A 27,458-nucleotide genomic window follows, 5' to 3' on the forward strand; every position below is an offset into this window, starting at 1 on the left:
TGTTTCATAATGCACACAATATACATGTATGCTGTGATAAACCGATTTTATTAAAACTCCTTACACCCACTAAAAATCTGAATATACACAATAGGAATGTATTTTCATGCCCCAGTTACCTCTTAAGCTTTCGATGTTCTATACTAAAAGGAATTCAGTGATGGATGCACAACACCATATATAGACTGGATGGAATGTGTACTTAAGCCACAGGTTTGTGATGAACATATGATTCGGACCATTGAACAATCTTGACCACACAAGGCCTTTTGTAATAAGTGATGCAAATCCCTAGATGGTAAAAGTAATTCACCTGTTTGATATTTTACTTAAATTTTCTGTATATTCTTCACATTGAGTACAGTATGTATGGACTGAATAGCTGCCCGCTATCCAAAATAACCCTCAAACCTAACTTTAGTGTAGACTAAAGACCAGTTTTTCCTTCAATCATAAAGGATTTCTTCATGTCATACGATAGAATCAAACAATTTTATAACATTTCATACAAAACAAATATACTAACAATTTAATGAGGGTAATTTTGACAATTCAATCAGAAATCCTATTTTTCGCATCTCAGACAATTAGCAGCTCTGATATCCATAGTAATGCCAAGACCAGCAACTATAGAACATGCACTCAAACACGCTATATATAAGTGACTTGATGTTCCAAAAGCAGAGTGGTTTGTGAATGAATTGCAAACAACATTTACTTCAGACACATAAAACAAAGATTCTGTGATCACAACCAAACCATTAACCCTTTAAGTAAGTCTATCAAAGGTTTAGAGAAGCGTGAAATTGATCTATCCTGCTAGTTTTGAGCCAAACGAATTAAAGATAGCTTTTACCCACCAGAAAGTTGCATATTAATTCAACAGCAATAAAGGGCACTCCCTCACACATCTCACAAACAGCTGTCAGATCCTACTTTAATAGTTTGATTATACAAAACGTATAAATAACACTTAGAAAAAAGTAAGTGCAAAGTCACAGGCCTATAAAACAGTTTTCAAACAGTCCAAACATCCCCCACACAGAAGAGCTCCAACGAAGACCTACTCAGCAATCTTGAGCCAACCTTTTTTAAAGTCCATCAACAGCTCCAGGAAGTACTTCCACTCAGGTTCACTGTCGTATTTCACCTCAAACACATTCTTCAGGGGGTTGGGGTGAGCCTCGTGGATGCTCACCACCTCACCCCTGTACCACACCTCAGACTTGTCGTCCTCCTCGTACAGATGCAGGATCTTCTTTCCCACCAAGTCCGGGTAGCATAACTTGATGGCTCTCTGAGCCCTCTGCACGGCCGAGCGCAGCACCCAGCGCCTCCGGTGCTCGGCGCTGTGGCAGGCAGACAGGTACGGGCAGTACTGGATCTTTAAACAGGATCTGCTGCGTCTTCGAGACCCGGAGAGAGAACGCAGGGCCCGGGAGAAGCCCTCCCTTCTCTGGTTCCAGTGGGGGACCTTGGTCGACCTCCTACTAAGGAAGAGGTCCTTCTTGCCTCCCGGCTTTCTGGCCTTCAGCCTCTCTCCGTTTTTGGCCCTGGTGGGGGAAAAGTCTGAAAAGGTCCCAGAATGAGACACCGTCTTGTAGCATGCGGTTCTACCATTGAGGCCCTTACTAAATAGCACTCTCCGCAGTTTGAGAATCATGCCCGAGGGTTTCTTTGGTCGCAATTTACCTTTCACAGAGTCTAAGGCAGGGTTGACCAGGGAGGGGATGGAGGATCCCTCCATCTCCATGTCACTGGATGATGAAAATAATTCATCCGAAGATAGGGGACAAGTCCAGGTGTTCTCTATGCTCCCCGGGGAGCCTACCAGTGCTTCAACCCTTTCGGACCCTTCTTGACCACTTTGCACGTCAGTTTTGGTTTCCCCCAGTGAGTTCACGTCGTCCCAGTTCCTCTCCTGCTCCTTGTTTTCAACTTCAATGTCCGGCGAGGAAGACCTGTAATCCAGAAATGCCTGCCTTGAACATCTCTTCACCCTGCTTTTAGATTTCCGTTTGATAGGGTATGACGTTTCCCCCTCTTGCTGTGGATGCATCTGCCTGTTGGACCCTGGAAACGGTGGGGCTGTGAAAATCTCAATGTATGCAGGAGTCTTGAGGCCTTCAGGGTCCTCTGAGCGGTCTTCTAGCTCCGTCTTTAAGAACCTATCCAGCTTTACTCCTGCAACACACATAATGGAGACCAAATGTCAGTTTCAAATTTGCAAATCTAATAGTATTAAACAATCATTTAATAGAAGCCATACAGAACCTACAAGTCAAACAGGTATGCAAAAACTTTATGTATCTCAAGTCCTAAAGAGTCCTCAAGATTGCCATTTCACCCATAGTAATCTTTAATCAATCACGAATAGCATTATAACTTCCAGGTATTGGTGTTTACAAATTACATAAACACTGAATATGAGCTACCTACTCAAGTAATACATTGAGATGAATCAAGTCATATGTTAGCTCTGTCTGAGAGGAGATTGTCCTCGGGCAGTTTTCATATACCAGTCAAGTAAAGTAAAAGGCAAAGCAAAAATTGGAGATGGAGAAATTGCCGCTACAGAAGTAAGTGCCCCAAAGTGTGCCATGCCAACACTACCCTCAAACAGGAATAGAACGGATTAACTGAACTTGACGGTCCAACCAAGTTCAGTGATTTATGAAAAGACAACGATAGAAATCACTAAAAATAGTCCCAGGAAACAGTCGTTCTGAATCGCATTACAACGTTGCTGAAAAGTCAAATGGTTAACAGTGTTATTAGTGAGGCGTTAATCATGGGCCTCTAGGGCTTCTGAAGAAGTGAAATCCCTCCTACCCGCACAGAGCCAAACATGCTAGAGTATCACTTCCTCCTCATGAACTCTCACATCCCATAATCAAACTCTCACAAGTCATAATGCTCGCTCGTCACATCTTTGACTTGTTCAGCCAATCAGCCAACAGTCAAGCCAAGATCTGACTTGAATGAGGGAGAAATTAGGGTGCAAGGGACTCGCACCCTAATTAGAATAGTGAAGAGCAACTATTCGTCAATAGTGAATATGGGGGAAAAGCAGTGAATAGAAAGCAAAGTTGGTGACAGCATAAAATAAAGTATACCTGTACTTTCTTTTGGAGATCAGATGTGGACGATTCTGTAAAAAATAAACGGATTTTAAACGGAACACTGTCTTTTAAGTGAAATAAATTATAAGAATACAAAATAATATAAATCCTCCATCATTTGAAGAAAAACGAATCAAGTACCAACAGTCCGAATGTCTCCTTCTTGAAGGATACATGGGTTTAAAAGAGATAGGATTTCTAGGAATGTAAAACAAGGAGCCGGAAATGAACCATGACAGGTGTGCGATACAAATAACATCAGACTGGGGTGTGTATGCATAAGCTCATTGTGCAAGTACTTAACATTTTTATTGTTGTGAAAGTAGTATTGTTCCTAGGGAACAGCCTGAACAACCACCTGTTTGGTTGTATTGTTCCTGGGGAACAATACAACCAACCAATGTAGTAAGATGACACATGTAACCTCAACTTTCTTTTACAGTTGCATTACTGCTTACTCCTGTGAAGAAGTAGCTTCTGTTGCCTCAAGATGTCACGTGTAAATGCATTGGGATATTTACCTGTAATGTTGCTAAACATCCAAATGTAATACCAAAACACAGATATTCTAAAAAGAAAATCAAAGGGATTGCAATTCTTACCTAGGCGCTTGGAGACACAAGCATGATGGAAAAGGTTTAGCACATCAGTGTAGATGTGAGGCAGGTGTTTGAGGGACATCAACCTGCGGAGTTTGGACGAGAAGGCTTGTCTGTGGAGCTGAGTGAGGTGCTTCTCTTCAGACAGAGTGGTGGGCCGCAGCTCCACCTTACGGTTCTGCAGCACCTGGTCAATATGGCCACCCTGGACCTGAGGGAACAGCAACTTCTTCACCACCATCATGGGGATAAACACTGCCCCGGTCCGCATGACATGTGGAAATGGACATTGTTCCTGTGAGATATATTCCTCAATCCTGTGTAGCACCTTGTCCAGAGCCAACTGGATCTGTACATTAAGCCAAGCTTGTCCGGCTTCGACGCCCAGTAGACAGGATATCCTGTGTTTTTTGTTAGCAGAAAGTGCCAAGTTAACCTTCTCCACCTGACAAATCCAGTCTCTGAGGGCCTGCTCCGAGGAGACCGAAACCACCTCAGTCACCAAGTTGCAGAGGCAATGGTGGAGCTTCAAGAAACGCTCACGGACCTGTATGGGAGGTGTTTGTTGTGGAGGAGGGTGTTTGACCTCAGCCACCAACTCAGGTAGAGTGAGTGGCTTGTTGACCACCACAATAGGTTTAACAGGGGGCTTGTGGACCTCCACAATAGGTTGAATGTTGACCTCAACCATAGCCCCAATCGGAGGCTTGTTGGATTGGAGGGCTGGCTTCTCTAGTGAGCGGCGAGAAGCAATGCCGTGGGTATCAGGTAAGATTAATTTGTATTTGGAAATAGTAAATTGAGGGGTGCTTTGGGTGCCGAGTGTGTCTTCTGATTGCACAGCAGGTGTAGTTGATTTAGAGGATGTTTCACTCAATGCCTTCAGTTGTACAGGGGGTGGCTGGACATCTTCTTGATGGGAAGATTCTAATCCAACATCTGGTGTGGTATGGCATGTTTTAGAAGTCTCATCTAAAACTGCATTTGAAGGGGTAATGTCAAACTCTTCTGGTTCACACTTCTTGATCACAAACATGGGGCCAGTGTCAGGAATAGAAACCTCTGCGGCCTCCCCTTTTACTGCAGCCTCGGAACAGTCCGCTGGAATCACTTTACTATGACTGTTTACACAGTCCTCTGTTTCAAGTTCCTGCTTCTCTACCTTCATTGCTTTTTGTTCAATAAGATCTGATGTAGGCTTCACTGTTGTGGCATCACTGAAGAGCACCTCTTTGGGCACTGGGCCATCGTTAGGGGGCTCTGCATCTTCTGTTGGTCCTTTATCTTGTACAGAAGGGTCTGTTTTATCTTCACAAGGTTTAGTGTACTGATCAATGTTCCAAAGCCTTTTATTGGAGAGCAGCATACCAGAAGCCTGCAGGAGCGCTCTGTAGGGGGCCAAACTAAAGACATTATCAATGATTGGCATTAGATGATGATCTGTTGAATTGTCGTTCATTAAATCTCCCTCACGTTCCAACTTTTGTCTTTTGATTAAAAGTTCCTCATCGGGTAAATCACATTTTTCAATTTTTATTGGTCTGGTGGTGAAGTCCTTGGGAACCTGTGAATTACTCCTCTTGAGTTTTCCTTTAAAAGCTGTGGTAGGGAAACAAGATGGTGACGTACCATGGTCTTCATTAGTCACCAGAGAAGATGTGTCCGTCGTTGACGTCCTGTTATGACCATGACTGTAAACTTTGTGAATACGTTCTCCATAGTGAGTTGGGGACATTTGGACAACTGTAGGCTCTGTATGGTCCTTGGACTGCTTTGAAGTTATGACATGGACTTTATGACAGGAGTAGTCCAGGGGCCGGTCCGGGGTCATGGTGGGGGGTCTACTGAATCGCTCTCCATGCAGGCTATTGTGTGGAACTTTGTTCCTTGGTAATCTGCCTGGGGAAAGATATAACTTTTCCACATGCCCACTGGGCCTTTTTGCCTCAACATGCATGTTCAGCGGGGAGCCACATGGTTTATCATGTGATCGGGCGCTACCTCTGTCATTATGTAAGTTGACTGGTGAACCATGGGGCTGGCCTACTGGAGATGTAGTGAGACCATTAGGGTGATAGATCAGAGGTGTGTGTTGTTCCTTTGGTGAGCCTCTCACTTGGCTGGCGGTCATGTGAACTCTTGGAACTGGATAGCAAGGATCCAAACCTCTAAAGAATGAGGGATTTGGCATGGCAACAGAGTTAATCATAGAAGTATCCCCATGATCAGGCTGATAGAGAAGGCGATGTTCCTGTACGTTTTTGAACAAATGATTAGAAAATGCAGAGGCACTTTCTCTATGCATCTTCTCAATGTTTTTACATACTGATGCACCCTCCACCCTCAAATTTTCCTCAGGGTAATAAAACCCATGGTGTTGTGGAAGATGCCCATATTTGGACATCGGAGAGAGTTCCTGACAAACCTGTGATGGAAGTCTATGTTGTGTTGAGGTCATATGCTCGAATTGGTGAGGGTGGGATGGAAGAAGGCCATGATATCCACTTGGGGGAGTCTGCAAATTCTGTGGAGTTAATGAGCCAAACAATGTGTGCGTTGGGATGCACGGGTAACTACTAAAGGGCGACTCAAAGTAACCAGGTATAGTCCTTGCTCTACATGGTCCTAAATTCTGGTATTTTTCCCCATTGGAATCCTTTGGCAACGGCCTTTCTCCACCGTGTTCAAAGTGAGTCCCTTCTTGTTGCAGAGACGACTCTGGTGCAGCTCTATGAATGGGAGACGGACGGCTGTAGTGGGCACCAGTGTTCATCCAGTCACTCTCATGGACGACGCTAGGCACCCTCTGAGTCACATGCTCTACACCAAATCTTTGTCCTAAAACACAGCCCCGCTCAGAACAGCATGGCCTTTGTCCATAGACCGCCTTGGGGATGGCTAGATGCATGGAGGTTTGAGGTGACTGGGATGCACTGCTACGTCCTGCTGTTTGATTGATGACAGACGTTGACGAACAGGCCAAAGGACTGCTCATATCCGGACTTCTTGCGTATTGTGAGGAAACGGGCTTGCCTGGGGTGCCGCACACTGAGGGGGAACGTGAATGGCATTCCTCTGGGCTGAAAGTCTTCTTGTATGGCTGGTAGACGCTATGGCTGTTGCCCTTCATGCCAGACTGATGACTCACAGCACTTCTGCCTTCCATCAAGCCAGCGCTAGGCCCACTCCAGGCGAGAATCAGCCCCGCTTCATCCTTCTCTCTCGGGTCGTAAGCATAGTAGGGAACGGGATACTTCTGATCGTGGGGACCAAGGAACCCAGGCATGGCTCCTGCGGGCGTCCCCTCAAACAGCAGCATTTTACTCTGAGCCGCGGGGTCCTTGAGACTCGGAGCCCGTTGGCTTTCCATCATGTGCCCACTTCACCAGCGGTCCTCCTGTCCTGAGGAACAAAAACAAACACCATAAGATACCACCTCTCTTAGTTCCATGTGTTTACTTATTTGTTGACTGATTTAAGGCTCTTAGAAAACAGCATATGAGTATTGGCATATTGCCTCATTAGGTCTAGAGGAGATTATTGATAGCCAGTACATATGTGTGCAATGGGCAAAATGAGTTTGTTCAAGTTGGTATATAAAATGAAAGGAAACACAATTTCTGAGTGAGAACAAATATAAACGATATTCGTTGCCATAGGTCAAAAACTAAAGGGTTCTGTCTCAGAATCACTGCATGTAAAATTTTGCAATGGCCCTCTGACCAGCACTCCGTAATGGAGAAGGAGGACAGCAGCTTGGTGGACCCAGAATGCACTTGGGCTTTGTGGGCTTGGGGCGTGGCCCTCATGTCCCTACAGCTGCAGAGGCAGGGCCTCGTCTGAAAGAAAGTGTCCGGGTAGTCACGGCTAACCCTGCTGATCTGGTGTGTTCTGGCCCCGGGGAGCACAATATGCATCCAGGCTTCGACATGCCGACCAGTCTGATCATGAACATCCCTCTTTTTCTTTGAGAACATACTTGCTAGCCTCAGGAACGAGCTGCCTATTGAAATGTTCACCAAAAAGTATTGGCTACAACTTGATGAGGGAGTTTAGTTTTCCCCAAAAGGGGAAGAGTCAATCCAGCACGTGGTAACTGCTATTGATGTTGCCAGGCTAGCTGGAGTCTCCAGCTCTCTAACCCTGCCAACGTCATCACTAGGGGATGGGCAACATTGGATGGCTTGTTTGACATGTATGCGTCATAGCATGCTGCCAAATGTCTCGCTAGCATTCACAATTGATTATAAAGCCTGTTATGCAAATCATTATTATGCCAATCAATTTATAAATATACAATTAACAGAATGTTATGGCCTGATGTTGAGACGGGGTTAAGTCATTCTGGGTAATGTAGGAAAATAGCAAACTTGAGCATATCATGGGAAGCCTGACCTGCCAGCCAGTGACAAATAACAAACACATATCGGAAATATAGGGCCTGTTTGTCAAAGTGTGTAAGGCTGTATTATCACTTTACTTCTCCAATCTCGCCCTCTGCCTCTTGGCCCATTCTCTCAGAGTTGGTAGATGGCAAATTACACAGACACGCTTCCCAGGTCATTTGTTTAAAGTCAAACAACCCTTGAACGGAAATCAAGTCACATAAGGACAATGATGGAATTTCATCATAGATATAAACGTCAACAAATCGACTTCATCTGTGACATTTGACGACATAAGGATAAGTTAAGCTACAAAACAAGGGCCACAAAATAGAGGTACAATCTGATTAGACCCCCAAAAGTAATTGTCAGACTGCGAACACATACATACACACAAAGTCTGAATGACTTATGTCACATGCAACCTTTTGGTAGTTCTCTGTTAACTGCTCAGACCAGAACATATGTTAGGTTGTTAACAGATAACCAAACAAGGCCACTTAGTGGAGTGAATGGTATATCAGCTGCCTTTACAGACCTGTTAGGAAATAACAGACTTCTATAAGGCTTAGTAGGGTCAACCACTACTATCAGCCCACCCTCCAGGAAGAGCTGTGGAATGCCTGATCAGAACCCCGCGTGGACTAACATCATATCTCTTCTCCCGGAGCCTATTACTCTGCTACGGTGTACCTTCCTTGCGCATAAATATAGCATCTGTACGTGCATGGGAGAAAGTGAAACGAATAATCCTATCACAGAGAGACAAACGGAGCGAGAGACAGAGGGAGACAGAGACGGAGACAGAGGGAGCGAGAGAGAGACGGAGCAGGAACGGGTTTAGTTGACAGGAAATAAGTATTACTTTTAGGATATGGGCTGACAATTTCTCTGCCCTATTCTCAAACATTGTGAAACCAAGGTATCACAACTTTGGAATGCCTTGAGGTAAGAACAAGGTTCAGATGAAAGAGGAATATCTCACGTAAGCAAACAAATAACTAAGATTTGGTTAATCACCTTGAATCCACCCCTCCAGGAACATGCGGTTTAAAGGCGCACATTAAAACAAGTCGTGAGTTCAAAGAACAGTCATATTGGACCATCAGTAAAAGCTAGCCATACTTGTGACTCAAAACTCCTTGCCTTATCATGCATGCATGATATTGATCCAATCTTGGACTCACGGGTGTAAGCGTTGTGGTAGAGATAAACCCGGAGACGTCACGTTAAGAAGCTCATGCCTTTCCTGTTCCCTCCAGGCGACAGATGTTCTGTGCAACTGTCACAAATCCAATCCTTCAAATTAACACTTGAAATAAACATAATATGTCTTACCTCTCCAGTGTTAAAACTCCACTACATGCCCTGAGGCTCTCCATGAAACACAGCTTCCCAGGACCGTGTTGTGAGCGTGGGACCAGTGTTGACGCGTGGAGGGGGAATTCAGTCCACTGCAAAGCTCACACTAATTCGCACACAATACACTGATCAACCAGTGGAGAAGAGCAGAAGAGAGAGAGAGAGAGAGAGAGAGAGAGAGAGAGAGAGAGAGAGAGAGAGTGTGTGTGTAAATGAAGCGTGTGTGTGTGTGTGTGTGTGTGTGTGTGTCTAAAGAGGATTGGCTTTGATCGATGGGCGGAGTTAATGGATACCCACTGACATCGTGGCTAAACTGCATTTATTTGGCAACTTATTGAATATGCATGCAGCTTTGATCGAGTATCAAAAAAGTCACGTGTCAATTAACAAACGCGGTGAAATGCGGTCAGGGATCCTGACCTGAAGTAAGCGAAAGCCCGCCTGCTGCTGCTTGCTGCTGTTCACTTGTGCACGTTGTGGTGCACTGCATGCAGGGGAGACTATAAAATACTCCCACCTGCTTGTGTATTTTGCTATTTTGAGATTTGTTCTTCTTTCTTTTTTACTTGTTTAACGGATAATATTTTAATTTAATAAATTCATATAAATCAATAAATAAAATGTTGGGGTTATTATGGTGGGGAGATGGAGGAATGTTAATTTGCGGAAAGGGTTTCTGTCTAAGTAGTTTGTGGGGGTTATAAACGAGGTCGGGCTATGTGTAGACCCACTGTCTCATCGGTCCCTGTAGCCTCTTAGGCAAAGGGATGCTTGCTAAGGGATGAGCCGTCTCCCTTAAGAGAACTTTCCTCATTTCCAGTTGCCATGGCGTCTCACCTGAAGACCCATCAACACGTGGCCTCCAGGGGTAATGGATGTGGCATACGCTCACAGCAACATTCAAAACGAAATAAATTAATGAAAAGCTATCTTGAAGTTATGATAACAAAAAAGTTAAGATAATAAAGATAATAATAAAAAAAATGTCATATACAAACCTGAGCGCTTAATTAGCTTGAATTCACAAACATGCAGCATTTGCCTCATAATGTCAGAGTGGGCCTGTAAAATCAAATGTATTCCCAACATCTATTGTATATTTACTTGCTGAGAGATGTAAAAAAAAAAAAGAGTGAATTTGCACACAGGCAACGATATTCACTGAAACCAGCTATTCAAATAATAATAGGTACATCGCTCTTGGCATCCTATTAACCATGACCTCTGATGGATTTCTACCGGAATACTTTATTAGAACCAATGAGAACCAGGATTTGATGATGCATGAGATCAGAACGCCTGGAAACAAGGTTTATCATAAGCAGCTCCAATATTGACTTTTCAGGGATCTTCGTGTGCTCCTACAAGGTACAAACTTTTTTTGTTAGCACCACGGATCTTCAATGAAACCTGTTCTAATCAGACCCTTGTAAGTTTAATTAATCATACCACCATTATTCTATTTTTGGATCATGTTAATGTTCGTTTTAGTAGTTCTGACTTTAAAGTAAGGATTCTGAGAATAAATGCACAATTCTGTGTTTCTTAATTCTTAATTTAAAGTTAGAACTCAAAAAATAAATAATCACGTGGCCCTAATCCACTTCCGTAAGAGAGAGATAGGGAGAAAAGCGCTTGAATCAAATAACTTCCACCTCTTCCCGAGGGAGCGGCTGAACTGTTTACCACCCGAGAGGGAGCCAGAGGTAATCAGGTGCCTTGAGGGGAGGCAGGCCCAGGGTGGGGGATCTCCCAGGATGTACTTTCTGATGAAACACCGCTGCGGGCTCCCGGAGGCAACAGCGAGTGACATGATGAGCAAGAGCTGTTTGCGTTACATCAGACCAAGCTCGCACCTGTGCACCTGTAAACAAATATTGACACACACACACACACACACGCACACACACACACACACACACACACACACACACACACACACACACACACACACACACACAGGCGCAGCCATATACGTTGATCCTATTTTATATTTCCTTCATTTTATTAGAACTGGATAAGTAAAGCTTACTGTGTAAATATTTTACTTAAATCAGCCATCTCCGTTTGGATCAAACTGTCCTCATCCGAATCAACACTCCCATGTCTGTTCTACAAACATGTATACGTGTATCACTACTTTAATCTTTGACACAGTAATATTGATCTTGTTTCGATAGCACATAGCTTGTAAACTAAAACAATGATAATTTGTAGGTAGCCATGAAATGCTTGTGCAAATGCCCTCCCTGAGGGCCAGGTGTGCAGAGCCGAGCAGCACATCATGTGATACACCTTCACTCGCCCTGTTCCTCCACATCATCCAAAAGGCCATGATGTAAAACACAATGGAGGCTCACAGCAGCCAATGGCAGGCAGACAAGTCAGAGCTCAGGGGACAAGATTCTGTGTTTATTTGCATTCCAAATAAATCGTCTGGTCTGCTTGAGAACAGGAGCCACGTTGTGTGTAAATAATACACTTAAAATGAGATTTTTGGGCTCAGTCGGGATGAGGCTGCAGACACAGACCAAGAAGTCGCAGCAACAGGTAGATTTGCAGCTCAAGCAGTTCCGGCTACAGCCGGACTCTGAAGACTGCAGAGCAGGACTAAACACTGTCCCCTCCTACACAAGTAGGAGTATTTATACCTGAAAAGATATGAACACATAGATTCACACACTGTTGATCTGTGTTATAGCCAGGTCTTATGAGTACCATAGCTCAGAATGTAATTCTACTGAAACCTTATCTTAGATTCGATTTTTTTAGATTAGTTTAATATTAATTAGTGTGAGTTAACATTAAGCCATGCATCTGCATGGCGAAAATGAATTGCAATCCTACAAATTCTCTTCATGTTTACCACATAGTAAACCCTAAGCATATCAAGTACATGATTGACATCTGTGACAAGCTGAGATCTAATACCATAAAAAAAGATAGGAGTAAAGAATACAGTGTGTCAGTTTATGACAATATATTGTTATCCAATAAAAAACACCCTTCAATAAACACTTTTATATTCAGAATAATAAAGAGATTCACTGTGAATCAAAAAAGATTGAGTATCCAAGATAAGAGAGCAGAATGAGATACGAGACACATATTTATTAGGTACCGCCCTTTGGACTTCTCATACAGGATATTTCACTTTCATGTGGTGCGAGATGACTCAGACTTCTGAAGGTGCTGTTTCACAACATTTATAACAGTTGACAACTCTGCCATGGCTCCTAGACCTGTAATAAAATAAACAATATCAGACAATTACAATGACTTGTTTGGCCAGCGGCCTTCTCACTACTGCACCTGCACTGAGAGCCCCGATGGGAGTCCAGGTGCTGCAAAGCCCCGGACTGAATGGAGGGTGACAACGGATAAGTGTCGCTGGAGAGTTACTTAAGACTCTTCTGATTTGGGAAGGAGAACAACACGGGGAAGCCACAGGAGGCCTGCACAAGGCCTAAGACGTCGCTGCTTATGTCTTCAGAGACAATCTCAGACATCCTTCAGGTACCAATGGGTATCAACCAGGGAGTAATAAGGAGTCTGCTTGACTCATTATGTGTCAACGATGTATTCTACTTCGGTATGCAGACAGTGCAAAGGACACTTTCATTACGCAGTAACATTATGCTGGATTATTTTTACAAACGGTATAATACCAACCCTGCCTTCTGCATGGTAGCAGGGAAATTCTGATGTTATGTATGAGGCCGATTTCAACTATTGAACTATTTATGGCTCTGACTCAATGCCTTCAGCGAACAGGAAACTGGTGGAAGTCGTTGTTCCGACCAGTGCAGCAAGGCGTGATGTTGCACAAGGCTGTTGTGCTGGGAAGTTTGCTGGTATTCAAGAAGCACAGGTTACTGTCACCGGTTAGGGCAATTATAGTGAGCTGGTGAAGTTTTGAAAATAGTTCATGCTTACAATATAACTGCTACAATTTATATTTATGATGCATATGCACCATTATTTGTGAATTATTTTAAAGTTGCCCCCCAACACATATTTTGACAAATAATGCAGCTTTCTGTCAGATTTCTATGAGCCTGTATTTATGTGACCTTCTGTCAATCTGCTGTTGGTGAAATAGTGTCAGATTTATCAATACATATCTTGGTAATGTTTCCGTCCGCTACCTACTGAGAACTACCTACTACTATTCTACCTACTGGCCTACTTTACAGGGCAGTCTCAATGATCTTTAGAGGTTTTGGGGTTATGGGTGGAAGAGGAACGACCACAACATGAGGAGGATTACCACGCTATGCAACTCCATCCTGAGCTCATCTGCCTCACATGTTTACCCTGCAGATACTCACTTGTTGGCTTTGATACCAGGACCGCTTGGTTTGTGTTACCATTTATAAGAAAATACCTACTTCCTTGTCTTATCTCAAGGGGACGTTAACCAGGAAATGAAATGTATCATTAAATGCAAAACCTCTCTGTCTCTACAGACAATAGATCATGTCTCGACATGCCCCTGTGCCCTTAAGCAATAAAGATATGAATAATATTGCCCAATACAATACCCACTTGGGCTGTTACACCAAAAGCTGGTCAACATTACCAGATGTACCATAAAGATGGTGAAAAAAAGGAAGTTGTGACCAGGAAATCCCTCATTTACACACACAGGAAACAAGATTAATTTACTCCTGGTCATAAAACCCCCGAGAGAACTGCGTTTCGTACCACCAGATGCTTGTGTGATAGCAAAAGATGTGACTCCGATGAAAGGTTGCTGTCTCTTTCAATTGATTCAAATGACAATTGTCTTATTTATGGACATTTCCTTACAATCTTAAACCAACAACCCATAAACAAGCTATTTGAGAGGGAATGTTTTAACCCGTCTACCGATACCGGCTCAATCGGTGCAATGCATGAGTGGGACTGAGTGAGCAAGCTTTCAGATCCAGCAAATGTTTCTGTTTGTTTACACATTACGCATTTTACAGAGAACGTCCTGAGAATGTGAGTGTGTTTAAACCCGCCTGGTTGGGCCTGGACTTTTTCAAACACTTCCATAAATGTCGTACTAAGTGCTATTACAACAAACAACGCTGACTGAGTATAAAACACAAGCCGGTAATTCATGAGAAGCCGAGCGAGAGAGCTGACCCCTGACCCGGTCAACGGCCATCAACTAGCTTCATGATAGAGTGAACAAGGAATGTGGCCGCAAAGTCGGTGGGGGAAAATAACTACAACAAGCCTTACTAAATTCATATTGTCTAAATCATGTCAATTTATGTTGTGGAAACAAGATATCGGCTTTTTGAATAATAACACCCACAAACAAACCTTCATCTCCACACACCAGTTTCTTGGCAATGCAGGGGATTTCCACGTATCCAAAGTCTTTGAGGCTGGCTATTTGCCGGGCTGTGATTGGGTGGTTCCACATGGCCGTGTTCATGGCGGGACAGAAGAGGAGAGGCCGGGAGCTATCCCACGCTCTCACCACACACGTCTGCCAAATCAAAGTTAGATATTTATATTGGCGCCATCTATTTCATCCCTCAGGTGTCTGATGATACCTTAGTAGTATTTAATGAACCCCCCCCCCCCCCCAGGAGCATTTGGGAGGTTGAGTGTTTCCGGTCCCTAAACCGGAAGGTGTGTGGGTAAACCGTTTGTGAACACTTACTTATTGCAATGGTGCCGGGGATGTCTGCGGACCAGGGGTTAGGTTATGGGAGAAATGTATCTGTACAATCAATGATAATATATAATTCTTATTATGCCTATATGCTATATGAATACAATAATTGTGGAGAAAAGATTGAGAAGACAAGTCACCCAAGTCACCCCTTCCCTTTAAATGTGGCCTGGAGTAGCACCAGCAAGTCTGCTGACTGACTCGGTCGAAGACCTATGGAAGAAATTAATGACTATATTCTAAGGCAAACCTTGATTATTATTAGGCCTATATATCTAATGGTAGAAAGCATCTAAAAACGATCTACATCGTCAGGGAGTCTGGGGTCTGAGCGTGAGTCCAACACGTCACCAGAGGCTACGGGGTCAATGCGTGCTGACGTCAGCCCGGTGTTTTAGATTAGTGTTGCCAGCCACTCGCTTAAAGAAATTTATGACTGATCAGCCATGGGTGGCCGTGGGCGGACACCTCAAACAAGAAACAACTTTGTATGTGAGGATAAAAAAGAGGCCGGGATCTGTTGACTGGCAGTGCTTTGCAAACTACTCGGCTTTGTTGTTGTCTTTGTAACGATAAAGTCTTTTTGTCATACTTGCTCCGGAGCCCTCGATTTCTTTTGCTCTCTTAATTAGTTGAAGTGATAGAACGCGGTTATTTTTTACCACAGACCAAGGTGAACTGAGCTCAGCAACATCAGGTCACATTTAGAGGGAAGGGGTGACAATAAGTGCCCCCAGTGTTCGCAAACGACTTTTGGTTTAGGGACAGGAAACACTCAACCTCCCAAATACTACTTACCTTTACCACTAACTCATGGGACTTACCAGCAGATTGTCACAGATTCCACTTGCAATTTTTCCAAGGGTGTTGGCATCTAGTGGAGCGATCACAAATAGGTCTGCCCAGCGCCTGAGCTCGATGTGCAGCACAGGGTCGGAGCGCTGCGTCCACAGCTATCATAGAGAGCAAGTTATTATGGTTAGAACTGACCCCTCATCCAACCGACCATGGGGGCAGATCCTGGGGGGATGGAGGGGACTCCAACTACTGGAAAACACAGAATCCCCCCCCCCCTAATTGTTTAAATGTATGAAATAAGAATATATACTAAATAGAAGCCAACACCACATTTGAAACAATTCACACATAAAAAATTTTGACCGGTTCTATTTATGCCTTACCTATGTATCCTGAGCAGTGGTCTGAACCTTTGTATATACATATATAGTGGCATTTGTGGATGTATGGCTCTGTAAAATAGGTAAATATGCATAGTGATGGCCCAAAAGGGATTCATGAAGATACATTTTGAGCTACTAGTAATGGCTGTGGGACTGCAACAGAAGATCATTTGATATAGGTTATAATTGATGTTCCCTCCAGAAAATGCTCTTGTAAAAATTCCATGTTGTGGTCTCTCCCCCTAAGTTGTAATGAGATCTGCTCCCTAATAAATGTCCATTGAGAATGTAATAAAGTCATCTTCACCTCCCACTCATCCTTGTCTGTGTAGACCTTAACCGTTATCTCCGCCGGGTTATAGAAGTGATGAGCATGCTCGGTTGAAACCACTCGCACCTCCACCTGGAGCCAGGAATAACAGTTACAGGAGATGTTTGGTCAGCTTTCATTCATCACAATATGTCTTGTCTGCATTGGAACAAAAGGTAATGATATGCTAAAAAACTTTTTTGGATCATATCATATCAAACTTTCTAGTGGGGGTTGACCCTTTTTTTAACCACGTCAATTGTTTCTGTCTTAACTGTTTAAGAATAAAGAGTCATCCGAACACATAACATTAGGGCTAAATCATTTAAGTAATAAAACATAAAACAACATACAACAAACAAACAATAATCCAAGGCCTAACATACAATCGTCAAATAAAACCATAGCATGGGTTAACCAGATGGTAACCTATCGATGAACCTCCTCAGGATGTCATAATGTAGCCATGCCTAATCAGTTGGAGGCCTGGCTTTTCGACCTTCCCGAGGGGTCAAGAAAACAGGCACATACCAGCAAATGGTAGTTAGAGAAACAGAATGTGAAAATAGAATTTTCCCATTAAACCCTCTTTCAAATTGATCAAAATTGTCCATTGGGTCATATTTCACAAGTAGATGCTAGTCAGTTTATAGGAATCCCGAAACTGTTGTTTGTCTCCATGGTTGACCTTTTTGCAGACGTCTCAACCACTCTAATTTAGCGCCATCTAGCGGTGCAGTTATGTTATGTCACTAACATTAATGCACGAACGAAGAAAATGTTTCATGCACTTTGAGGATTTATATATAACAATAAAACCTTATTTTTATTGAGTGTAACGTCATCTTACCCCTGGTAATTCCAGAAGTTGGGAGACCAAAAGAGGCAGTTTTAGAGCCGCGACGCTACCCGTCACCCCAACAAGCACACGGAATGTACCACTTCCGGTCCACAAATCACATTTTGGGGACACCCCAGTCTGCATATTAGTGATAGGACGACTTCAGAACATATCGGTTTGCTTCAATACCCAAGTATTTCCAGGCGTAAGAATCCTGTGCTAAGGATTCACTTTCTTTCGTGTTTCCTGGTCCTCTGTTTCCGGCAACACTGACGTCTAGCCAATGACGTAACGTTCAGCAAGCGATACCTCGTAGTCTGCGCATGCGTAGGTCATGTTCGGACTGACCGGGTTACTAATTCAGTGCTGTCTGTCAGTGGGGCTCAAACACTGTTGGGCGAGAATAACAAGGATATAATGAAAATGTCCCTGCTCACACCCCATGTGTACTGGGCACAGCGCCATGAAGACATTTACCTGCGGGTAGAGTTGATAGACACACAGGTAGGATCGCTTGACCCACCAGGACTGAGCTCGACATCCTCAGTACTATAAGTTCATGGCTTTATACTACATTGTGAACTGTGAGAGTGAACCCGATCACTTCCTATAAAACAATCTAGATACATGCGACCAGAGCGGTCGATCTCGTGTTAATTCAGCTCATGAATCATATGTTTAAATATTTTTAATAAAATTCACAATGATCCCATTTTGATTTAAGATTCAGTTGTGGCTGGTGTCGAGGAGCGCCTTTTAGTAGTAGCGTTCTTTGTCAGAATAAGGTCCATAAAATGACTTCCTATAAAAAGTCTAGCTACATGCGACTAGAACTGTCGATCTTATGTGAATTCAGCGCATGAATCCTTTTGACATCTGGTGGGTATATATATGATTTTTCTTTTTTATTATTATTATTTTTTACAACAATAATCCCATGTCGATATAAAGTCATTTGTGGCTGGTCTTGAGTAGCTCCTAAGTGCATAGTTAGGCTATGTAGTTGGTCGGCTGTAAAGCAATCACATAGTACAGAGTATGACACACACAGAGTATGTCAATCTAACAAGTTTTTGTCTTTTTCAGAATATGAAGGTCCATATGCATGAAAACGTCTTAGAATTTAGTGGTGAGCGTCTGGTTTTATTGAGGCCTTGTGTTTCGTGTGGTTGGGAATTATTCTGGAGTAAACCAAAGGATTTCATACCTGTTTTGGCTTGATTAAAGGACAGGGTCATGGCGCAAAGGGACAAAATTACTATCAGTTCAGTCTGGCTTTTCGATTGCCGGTAAACCCAGAGGTAAGCACAAGCCCTGTCTATCTTGATGGTACCAGTAATGCTGTGGAAATATATTCTGTTGATATTCTTATGACACGTATGATTGTAGGTGAGCTTCAAGTCCACACAGAGGCAGGTGAGTATTACAGTAAAGAAAGCTCAGCAAGGCTGGTGGGATAGGCTGACCATTCAGGAGAAAAAGCCTCTCTTCTTGGCCCCGGACTTCGACCGCTGGCTGGAAGAGTCTGATGCTGAGATGGAGATACATGAAAAGGTGAACATAAAGGCTGTATTCTGTTTGAGAGGAACAATCGTGCACACACCTTGTGTATGGACACATAAAGGTATAGTGAAATACTGGCACTAGGCTTTATAATTAATACGGTTTATACTGTTTGTCCTGTTTGTTCTGTTCGTCCTTACTTTAACATTTACCTTAGCATCTATTTTTGTTTTCCTAAGCACTTTGTATTTTTATTTTATTGTAAAGAGCACCCAAGGATATATATTATATCCTGTATCTTCCACTGCTGCTGTTCTGTGACAAAGGAATTTCCCCTCCAGGGGATTAATAAAGTTTTATCAATCAACTATTTTATCTGTCTGTCTATCTATAGACTCAGAGTCTCTAGCAAGTGAAGCTGGGTAACACAGATTTCACAGAGTTTGCTGTACATTTCATGTCCAGTTTAGAACCTAATGTCTTTCTTCCAAAAGGAGGAGAAACAGAAAAGAGTAAAGATGTTCAGGAGAGAAGAGAATGGTGAGTATTAATCATACAACAAACTGATGTTTGTTTAGGACTGCTTATGTAAAAGTTATTAAGTTAAATAAACATATTTTTTGTTATGCTTGTGTACTCATAGATAAACTGTTAAATTAATGAAATTAGTTAATCCCATTGTTTCCAGGGCTTCCTAGTGTTAAGACGATATTCCTGTTCCTGTATAACCTGGTCCAGTTCCTCTGCTTCTCCTGGATCTTCATCAACATGACTGTGCGGCTTTTCATCTTTGGCCAAGGTTAGGATCTTAATCCCCTGAAATTTCTGTACTTAAGGATCTTAATCCATTGTTAGATTGATGATGCTGTTCAAATCTTGAACTGAACCCATCACAGCTCTGTGCTCTCTTTCCAGACTCTATGTACGACACCTTTCACACCATGTCGGATGTCATGTTCTTCTGCCAGACTCTGGCAGCCATTGAGGTGGTTAACGCTGCTTTTGGAGTGGTCAAGACAGGAGTGGTTCCTACTTTGATCCAGGTAGCCCGGTTTCCTTATCTCGCAACGACACACCTTGTAACTGTTGCCGTTAGGTGGCCAATAAGCTAATATTTACTGCTTGTTACTTAGTGATGACTGCCGTTGTTTGTCTGCTCCAGGTGGTTGGGAGGAATTTCATCCTCTTCATCATCCTTGGGAGCTTGGAGGAGATGCATAACAAAGCCGTGGTCTTCTTTGTGTTCTATCCCTGGAGCGCTATTGAGATATTTCGGTGAGTCTAGGCGTTTATGCTTGGTTTTTTTCATCTGAGGTTGAATTGAATGGAAAAGGGACTTTACCGTATACATTTTGAGTATAGATAATCGTTTTGCCATTTCCTCCAGGTATCCTTTCTACATGCTGGGCTGTTTCAACACAGAGTGGAAAGACCTCACCTGGTTGAGGTACACTGCATGGATACCCTTGTACCCCTTAGGAGCCCTGGCTGAAGGTAGGTGTATACACCGTATTCCAAGTGTTTCCCCTTTTAGTTAACTGGAAAATAATAATAAAATTTATATATATTCTCAACAATTGCAGCTGTGGCGGTCGTCCAGTCCATCCCCCTCTTTGATGAGGCTAACTTGTTCAGCATTGATCTCACAAAGTCCATCGGCGTGTCCATCAGATTCTCCCACTTCCTGTACATCTACCTTGTTCTGATGGTCTTTGGTGAGTCTGAAAAATAACCTTCTCATCAGGTTTACTGAACCAATGCGTTATGTACTCTAACCAAAGGTCTATTTTCAGCGTTGACCGTAAACTTCCGACACCTCTACAAGCAAAGGAAGAGGCGATTCCACACCAAGAAGAGGAAAGCTCAGTAAGATGAAGCAGCATTTCAGAATCATCTCTACTGTCTGCCCTGTGTGAATTCAACTTCACACAGGGGAATTTTTATTTTCTTATATAAAAGTTAGATTTTAAGCTTCTGGATAGGATAGTGATGTATCCATGGATCGTGAAATGTATTTAATGTGCAGTTAATTGAGAAGGTCCCCTTATAAAAAAATCTATTAACTTTTTATACTGTATTACAACCTATATTTTGTAATTTTGTGAATGAATTTCCTCAAGCAATAAAAAAAAATTCTGAAATATATTTCTAGATTTATGGAATCCTTGTAATCAAACACATCTAACATAATCTAACCCTTTCATATGATTTTTCATATGGTATTTTTATCTAAAAGTGATGGGTCTTTAAGCTCTATTCACTCTTGTAAACCCCCTTTGATCTGTGAATTAATTTTCATTCTTAGCGAAACCAAGCTTTTTATTTTATATTTTAATACATTGATGGTACCATTGCCTATTATTTATTGAACCTAGAAATGTCTGCTACTCAGTAACCATTACAACAGTAATAACAAATGGCAATTTTATTAATAAATCCCCAAGTTTGTTGGAGATTGTACTTATGAAAGGTACTATAAACAGTAGAAAAATATGTACATGCCACTGTTAAACAAACCATGGTCTTGCCTCACAAACAGGCCACACGAGTACTATATCTACAGCCATCTACTTGACTTCCACGTTGTTAGCCCTGTCAGTCCATACTGGTGTAACAGACGACCCACAAGGAGTGGCTGTCCTCGACTTCGCAGCAGATTTTGGAACTGATCATTTCAAAGTCTTATTTTGCCACTGGATCACGCTGCCACTCAGCTGGAGAAGTCGGTGTGCATCGGCACAATGTTCTGGTCGAAGGCGGCGTATTGGGAGTCCCCGGCGCTGGCCAGCCGGAGCTGCTTGGCGGCGTGGGAGAGCTGGAAGGCGGCGTCGGGGTGGGCCGAGTCCGGGAGCAGGGTGCACTCTCTCTCCAGCAGGTCCCCCACCCCCTTCAGAAGCTCCCGGAATCCAAAGGCCAGGGCGGCCTTCCGCAGGCGGTTCAGCTCCTGGGGGACAGACAAAACATTTCCATAAAAACCAAAACAAGGGAAAACTTGCTTGACGTGCTTTACTGAAGGCCAGCCCGGCAGGGTGGGTTTGAAGAGCGTTCACCTTATAGAAGGTCTGGGTCTTCTCTGGAAGCTTCCGGGCGTTCCTCAGAATCTTCTGCACGTCCGTCTGTGGAGGAGGATGCATGCAACATATGAGCAACATGCTTGAGGAGCAGCCAATACAATCCATTTATACATCTATACAAGGGAACTCATATTTATTAAAGAGCACCCATGTAAAAATGTACATGTATAATAGATGGAGCCAATGTACCTGTAATCCACTAGCCTTGATCCACACAGTCACATTCTGGGCATAGCTTCGTTTAATCGAGGGTTGGACTGGGAATGGACTCTTGCTGTCGTCCTCCCCATAGGGGTTCTCAGCCGCCTCTGGAAGAACGCAAATAATCAACGACCACTGTCCGAGGGTTGTAGACGTGCATGGGCTTACTGCTTTGACGATGCAAAATCATTGACATGAATGGGGTTAATTGCACGGTGAGGTGAATTACCAGATATTGGTCCCAGTTGGGCGACCTTGCCCAGCCAGGGAAGAGGCTCCGGGCCGGGCTCAAACAGAGACATCATGAGGTTGGACTTCTTCTTGCTGTCTGCCTGGGAGTACAGCATGCCATACCAGTCCGGCCTGGTGACACCAGGAATGGGTGGGAGAAGATTCTTTTCAACATGAGCTCAATGCAGTTCCAATGCAAGTGTATATAATTAAAAAGAAAGAAGGACTCGCTGCTCCTCTCCCCACCCCAAATCCCGCCCACCCCCGAAAGGAAGGCTGGCTGAAACATGAGATTTGTTTACTCTGTAGCCTTATAGTTCAAAGTCAACGTTCTTTTATACGCAAAGTATTACACAGGATCCTTCTGAAAAGCGAATTTCCCTGTGACATGCAAAGCAGCAAAACGTAGTTAGAAACATTATTAAACAGAGTCCCAGATAAGTTCAGAAATAGAAAATATATGATGAGCAAAAAATATGCATCATAAAGAAAACACCAGCAGCATTCCAGAGACCCTGAATAATAAGAATATAGCATAAGTATCCTGGTGGTTATAGACAAAGGAAGAGTATGGATCGACATTAAAGAATATAAATATGAAATATTATTCATATAAAAAGGAGGTGGGCCAATGAATATGCATATTCAATTCAAGTATGTAATGTGAGCCCAGGGCATCGACTGCGTAAGTGCCCTTAATGAGTCAGACAGACCAGAGCCTCACAAGGTGTTATTAAGGGCACTCACCCCAGCTGGACCAGTGCCACCATGCCCTCCACCTTCAAACTGCCGTGCAAAAGGACACAGAAGTTGGGACTCTTTCCCGCTATTTGACTGGCGGAAACCTCCTCCTCAGGCTCCTCCGCCGCACCGGTGCTGACGTCCTCCGCCTCTGGAAACACCAAAAACAGACCCGCTTGAAACACACATGGGGATGCTTTCTACAGCGGTCACTGACAATTACAATATTTATTATTTCATCATTTAGCGGGCACTTTTATCAGATGCAACGCACAGTGCATTCAGATTCTGTCATTCATACACAGGATGGGGGTAAGGCATCTTGCTCAAGGATGACTAACGATAAACCCAGTACCTCTGGCTGGGAGTTGAACCCCCTAACACCCACCCTCCCTTGGGGTCAAAAACATGAAATGCATACCTTTGATCACGGCGATGGGCAGAACCAAGTGTCGGGACGTTACAGGGGGGCTTGAAATGTCCCCTATCTCAATGAATCCCACAATCTCCAAGTCTGCAATAATACAAAAGGTGAAAATCTGTTGAGACGCCTGTAATCTTGATGTGAACATATATACCCCTGCTGCCAAAGGACTGGCTACCTGTGTTGACCACTCTGGGCATGGGGTCCACCTCGTCGTCCACCACAACAGGCTCTGGCCGAGGGAACACCTGCACATCGGAGGACAGGTTCCCGCAGTGCAGGACCGCATGGAAGGGGGAGTACGCCTGGTCTATGAGCCTCCTGCAAGCAGGCGGATGCACGCAAACACACACACACACACGCACACGCACACGCACACGCACACGCGCACACACACACACACACACACACGCACACACACACACACACACTTTGAACCTCTAGAATTAGAGATGTTCCGATACCGATTCCGATACCTGAACTTCAGTATCGGCCGATACCGAGTAACATTTTGGGGATACATTTTAATAGCTGTATACTACTGACCCTGTATGAATATACCGATACAGCATCTAGCATTATAACTAATAATAGCATTAGCTCTCATTGAAGGGTTCTCTTACGATGACAGGAATGTACTTATTTTAAGAAACTTTGAATAAAAGCCTCTGCTAAAAAACAAAATTGTAATGTGAATACATGTACAGAGAATTAATTCTTGTTTGTCTAAAATGGATCATTTACATTGATCATTTATAATTATAGTAATACATTTGTACTAGTTTAGCTTGAGCATCCATGTTTTTCCGACTTGGTAGCTCGAACACACGTAGGTCAGAGATGACAGGTTTCCCATTCAGTCTTCCCACCTCTGACCATTAACAAACGCAGCCTAACACTGCACATGTTTGTGATGTTATTTGCCTGCGTCGTAAATGAGCTAGTCAAACAAACATAAAATGTGACGATATCGGATCGGCGCATAGACTTGCGTACTCGCTGATACCCGATACTGTATTTTAGGCAGTATCAGCGGCATTTAAGATACTGGTATCGGTATTAGAACCACTCTATCCAGGATACACATTATTGTGTCTCTACATAGTCAATTTTCTCCTCATGTGAAGGTACTCTTCAAATGACCGCGTCCGAATGACCTTCTGGTGGTTCAATTACTTTATTTTATTACATAGCTTAAGGAAACAATTGGATCCAAACAAACAAAACTTACCCAAACATAGCCTGAACACTCTTCAGACACAGCTGCCCCTCCATAGTAAAGATCTGCCCATCCCCTCCACTCAGACGCAACAGCTCCTCCAAGTTGTCCATCGCATCAGTTGTCTGCAACTGGCAGCACAATAGATAACATTATACATCATATCATATACATAAGAACATACATACATCATACCACATTAACCTAAGAAGCAACACTATAAAACCATTACATAGTCACAATAAGTCAATATTATGTTGGAAGAAATATGTGGCGTGAATTAATGAACTGTCAATTCATTGTTTAGACAAAAGGTAGAAGTGTAGTAAAAGTAGCAAAATAAAATTATATTTTATAATTATCATATTCGAGAAAAAAGGTGACTGAGAGGAATCGATGGACGGACTGGATACCTCTTCTGAGTTGGCAACACACATGATGAACATCTTGGTAGGAAAAGGAAACGGGAGGGGGAACTTTTTGTCATCTGCGCGCTGTTTCAGTGTTTGGAGGGAATGACGTAGGGAACCCTTCCCAATACCCAGAGAGCCATCCGTAACCAGCACCACCTGCACAACATCACAGTACAGCTCACACCCACTGACAACCAACACAGTACTTCCGCCACAAGTCAGTCACACACCAACTACGACAAGCTTATCTTGGCTTGTGATGTAAGTAGTATAAAAGGCCTGTACACACCTGACACGGACAGGAACTACCCCACTCCTGCTGGACTACGTTGCTCACTCCGTTGAGAGCTGATTCAATGCATGTTTTGTCATAGTCTTCCAGGTTACTCAGCGCCTCCTGCTCAGCAAGCAGATCGTTCAAAGCAGATAAAGTTTAAAATCAAATAAAACCAATTTGTTCACAATATTGTGGCAAAATGAGAACTGAAGAGCCACGAGCACCTTGGCGCCTGTGCTATACCTGTAACGTGTTATAATCCCGTGTGAAAGGCACCAACAGCTCCCAGAGAGATGAGAAGGCAACCAGGGAGGTGAACTCCAAGCGGTAGTTGGCAGCCATGTGTTCGAACAGCATGGTGAGGCCGTGGACCGCCAGGTTCTTCCTCTGGAACTCCTCGCTGCTCTCCAGGGACACCGGCCGCGTCATGGACAGCGACACGTCCATCACCACCACGGTGGGCATCGTGAAGACCCAAGAAAGACCCCTGCGTTGTACTTTAACTGAACACAAAAACGAATTTATAATTAATATACAAAAATTATACGAGTAGAATTTTGAATTGCTTCTTAAATATAATATATCTTGTTATTTACAAGTGTTCTGCAGCCTGCAGGTCCCAGAAGGAGTTGACATGTATAAATAACATATAAATTACATATAAACAAGATAAACGATGGGAGCTATTTGTAACACATAATAAATAACATGAGACGAGGACCACATCCACAACGTTAGTACATAATAAAGTATACAACAACATATAACAATAACTATAACAATAACTCACCTTCTGCTGGGTTGGCTGAGAAAAGGACGAGCCTGAGAAGGTTGTGATCCTAACGCTGGCTAGCCAATCATTCCGAATTCAGATTGCATTATGCAGTTAGTATAGAACAAAATACAAATATCTTGATATGAATGAAGACTTTAGTGCAGTTCTGAATTTAGAAATGAATTATAAAGTATGATTGCGACAAAGCTTCACGTATACTATCGTCTTCTCCACCATTTGTGATGTGCAACGCTTATTGCGTCCGTGTGAAACAAGGGATGAATGTAAACGGTCCAAGCAGTGTTTATTACAAAAAAAAAACGGTTAAGTCGTAATGAATGATCACATTTCTAACTATTTAATTACTCTCACTGACATCACTGACTCATATTTTTTGCTGAAATGGTTATCTTTATGTACATAAAAAATTGCTTGGATTCATGTATGTGGACGTCAATGGACAACAAACATTTTCCATGTTTCGTCGTTAATGTAAATTAATGATAATGTTCCGTATGAGTTATAGGCTTTGCACACACATTTTCTCTCAATAATAGGCAATATTGATTCAATGTATGCCAAAGCACAAATTAAGTGAGCATCAAACTATATAATATGTATGAATAGGGTAGGGAGGGGCAAGACAAAGTGAGAGTGAGACAATTCACATAAGCCTCTTAAAACACTTCAGGTATTATGTATTATGCTAATCCATTGTGGAGACTTGTCCCGCAGTGCGTCCTACATAACGCTCTGGCCACTGGTTACCATTTGGACGCTCGTTTTCCCCAGTGTACCCAGCTGTGTATATTATTACCTGCTTATCAAGGCTTTACATTGCTGATATGGCAAAACAATTAATTTCAAGGTAAGCTTGTGGCCCCTGCCACGTTTATTGATGTATTTTATCATTTGATATTTCAGCAAAAATGTTTCAGGTATAGTTTATAGAATTCATTGTTAGATATGCTCTGGTTCATGGATCAACATGTTTTCTGATCATTTTCTATGCTTTAACTTGTATCAGCCCGGGCTTTCAATCGATTGAGGACGAGAGATGAATCCCATCGCTGGAGCTTTCAGATTAGTCACCCCCTGGGCCTTGGGGGAGGTTACTGGACCT

The 27,458-nt window shown here is 43.0% G+C and overlaps 4 protein-coding genes across 6 annotated transcripts; 1 reads left to right on the plus strand and 3 right to left on the minus strand.

Moving 5' to 3' along the window:
• Nucleotides 1-41: 41 nt before the first annotated feature.
• cUnh15orf39 (chromosome Un C15orf39 homolog) lies at nt 42-9,676 on the minus strand. Of its 2 annotated transcripts, none has more exons than XM_079743763.1 (4): nt 9,445-9,676; nt 3,725-7,123; nt 3,117-3,151; nt 42-2,184 (listed from the first exon to the last, which is right to left on the minus strand). In XM_079743763.1, exons 2-4 carry the CDS (start codon nt 7,092-7,094, stop codon nt 2,179-2,181), a joined length of 3,411 nt encoding a protein of 1,136 aa, XP_079599889.1. In that variant the 5' UTR covers nt 7,095-7,123; nt 9,445-9,676; the 3' UTR covers nt 42-2,178. Both variants share the same exon structure in this region, with proteins under 2 accessions (XP_079599889.1, XP_079599890.1).
• Nucleotides 9,677-11,925: 2,249 nt separating this feature from the next.
• Nucleotides 11,926-17,734, minus strand: ppcdc (phosphopantothenoylcysteine decarboxylase). Its single transcript, XM_079743137.1, has 5 exons — nt 17,487-17,734; nt 16,634-16,729; nt 15,970-16,098; nt 14,788-14,956; nt 11,926-12,710 (listed from the first exon to the last, which is right to left on the minus strand). Exons 1-5 carry the CDS (start codon nt 17,619-17,621, stop codon nt 12,625-12,627), a joined length of 615 nt encoding a protein of 204 aa, XP_079599263.1. The 5' UTR covers nt 17,622-17,734; the 3' UTR covers nt 11,926-12,624.
• A 107-nt stretch (nt 17,735-17,841) lies between these two features.
• Nucleotides 17,842-21,088, plus strand: hacd3 (3-hydroxyacyl-CoA dehydratase 3). 2 transcript variants are annotated; one of them, XM_079743909.1, is made up of 11 exons: nt 17,842-17,981; nt 18,564-18,606; nt 18,705-18,778; nt 18,867-19,031; nt 19,475-19,520; nt 19,669-19,779; nt 19,896-20,023; nt 20,143-20,255; nt 20,368-20,474; nt 20,564-20,695; nt 20,774-21,088. In XM_079743909.1, exons 1-11 carry the CDS (start codon nt 17,895-17,897, stop codon nt 20,848-20,850), a joined length of 1,083 nt encoding a protein of 360 aa, XP_079600035.1. In that variant the 5' UTR covers nt 17,842-17,894; the 3' UTR covers nt 20,851-21,088. The 2 variants fall into 2 exon arrangements, with proteins under 2 accessions (XP_079600035.1, XP_079600036.1); XM_079743910.1 differs by having other exon boundaries at nt 19,478-19,520.
• Nucleotides 21,089-21,358: 270 nt separating this feature from the next.
• On the minus strand, nt 21,359-26,553 carry ints14 (integrator complex subunit 14). Its single transcript, XM_079743904.1, has 12 exons — nt 26,351-26,553; nt 25,804-26,063; nt 25,573-25,680; nt 25,284-25,439; nt 24,883-25,001; nt 23,830-23,972; nt 23,649-23,741; nt 23,234-23,378; nt 22,485-22,618; nt 22,244-22,362; nt 22,031-22,096; nt 21,359-21,924 (listed from the first exon to the last, which is right to left on the minus strand). Exons 2-12 carry the CDS (start codon nt 26,023-26,025, stop codon nt 21,691-21,693), a joined length of 1,539 nt encoding a protein of 512 aa, XP_079600030.1. The 5' UTR covers nt 26,026-26,063; nt 26,351-26,553; the 3' UTR covers nt 21,359-21,690.
• Nucleotides 26,554-27,458: the final 905 nt, after the last annotated feature.

This window comes from Pollachius pollachius, assembly GCF_949987615.1.
Source record: "Pollachius pollachius genome assembly, chromosome: 9".
Lineage (NCBI taxonomy): Eukaryota > Metazoa > Chordata > Actinopteri > Gadiformes > Gadidae > Pollachius > Pollachius pollachius.

Coding starts and splice junctions, on each gene's coding strand:
- ints14 (XM_079743904.1), bottom strand. CDS start 26,025: ATGCCCACCGTGGTGGTGATGGACGTGTCGCTGTCCATGACGCGGCCG. Junction 23,973..24,882: donor AGTGTTCAGGCTATGTTTGG/GTAAGTTTTGTT, acceptor GCCTGCTTGCAG/GAGGCTCATAGACCAGGCGT. Junction 23,742..23,829: donor GCCCAGAGTGGTCAACACAG/GTAGCCAGTCCT, acceptor GTATTATTGCAG/ACTTGGAGATTGTGGGATTC.
- hacd3 (XM_079743909.1), top strand. CDS start 17,895: ATGAAAATGTCCCTGCTCACACCCCATGTGTACTGGGCACAGCGCCAT. Junction 20,475..20,563: donor CTTAGGAGCCCTGGCTGAAG/GTAGGTGTATAC, acceptor CAACAATTGCAG/CTGTGGCGGTCGTCCAGTCC. Junction 20,696..20,773: donor CCTTGTTCTGATGGTCTTTG/GTGAGTCTGAAA, acceptor GTCTATTTTCAG/CGTTGACCGTAAACTTCCGA.
- ppcdc (XM_079743137.1), bottom strand. CDS start 17,621: ATGCAGACTGGGGTGTCCCCAAAATGTGATTTGTGGACCGGAAGTGGT. Junction 16,730..17,486: donor AACTTCTGGAATTACCAGGG/GTAAGATGACGT, acceptor TCCTGGCTCCAG/GTGGAGGTGCGAGTGGTTTC. Junction 12,711..14,787: donor ACTGGTGTGTGGAGATGAAG/GTTTGTTTGTGG, acceptor ATTTTATTACAG/GTCTAGGAGCCATGGCAGAG.
- cUnh15orf39 (XM_079743763.1), bottom strand. CDS start 7,094: ATGATGGAAAGCCAACGGGCTCCGAGTCTCAAGGACCCCGCGGCTCAG. Junction 3,152..3,724: donor TTGTGTCTCCAAGCGCCTAG/GTAAGAATTGCA, acceptor TATTTTTTACAG/AATCGTCCACATCTGATCTC.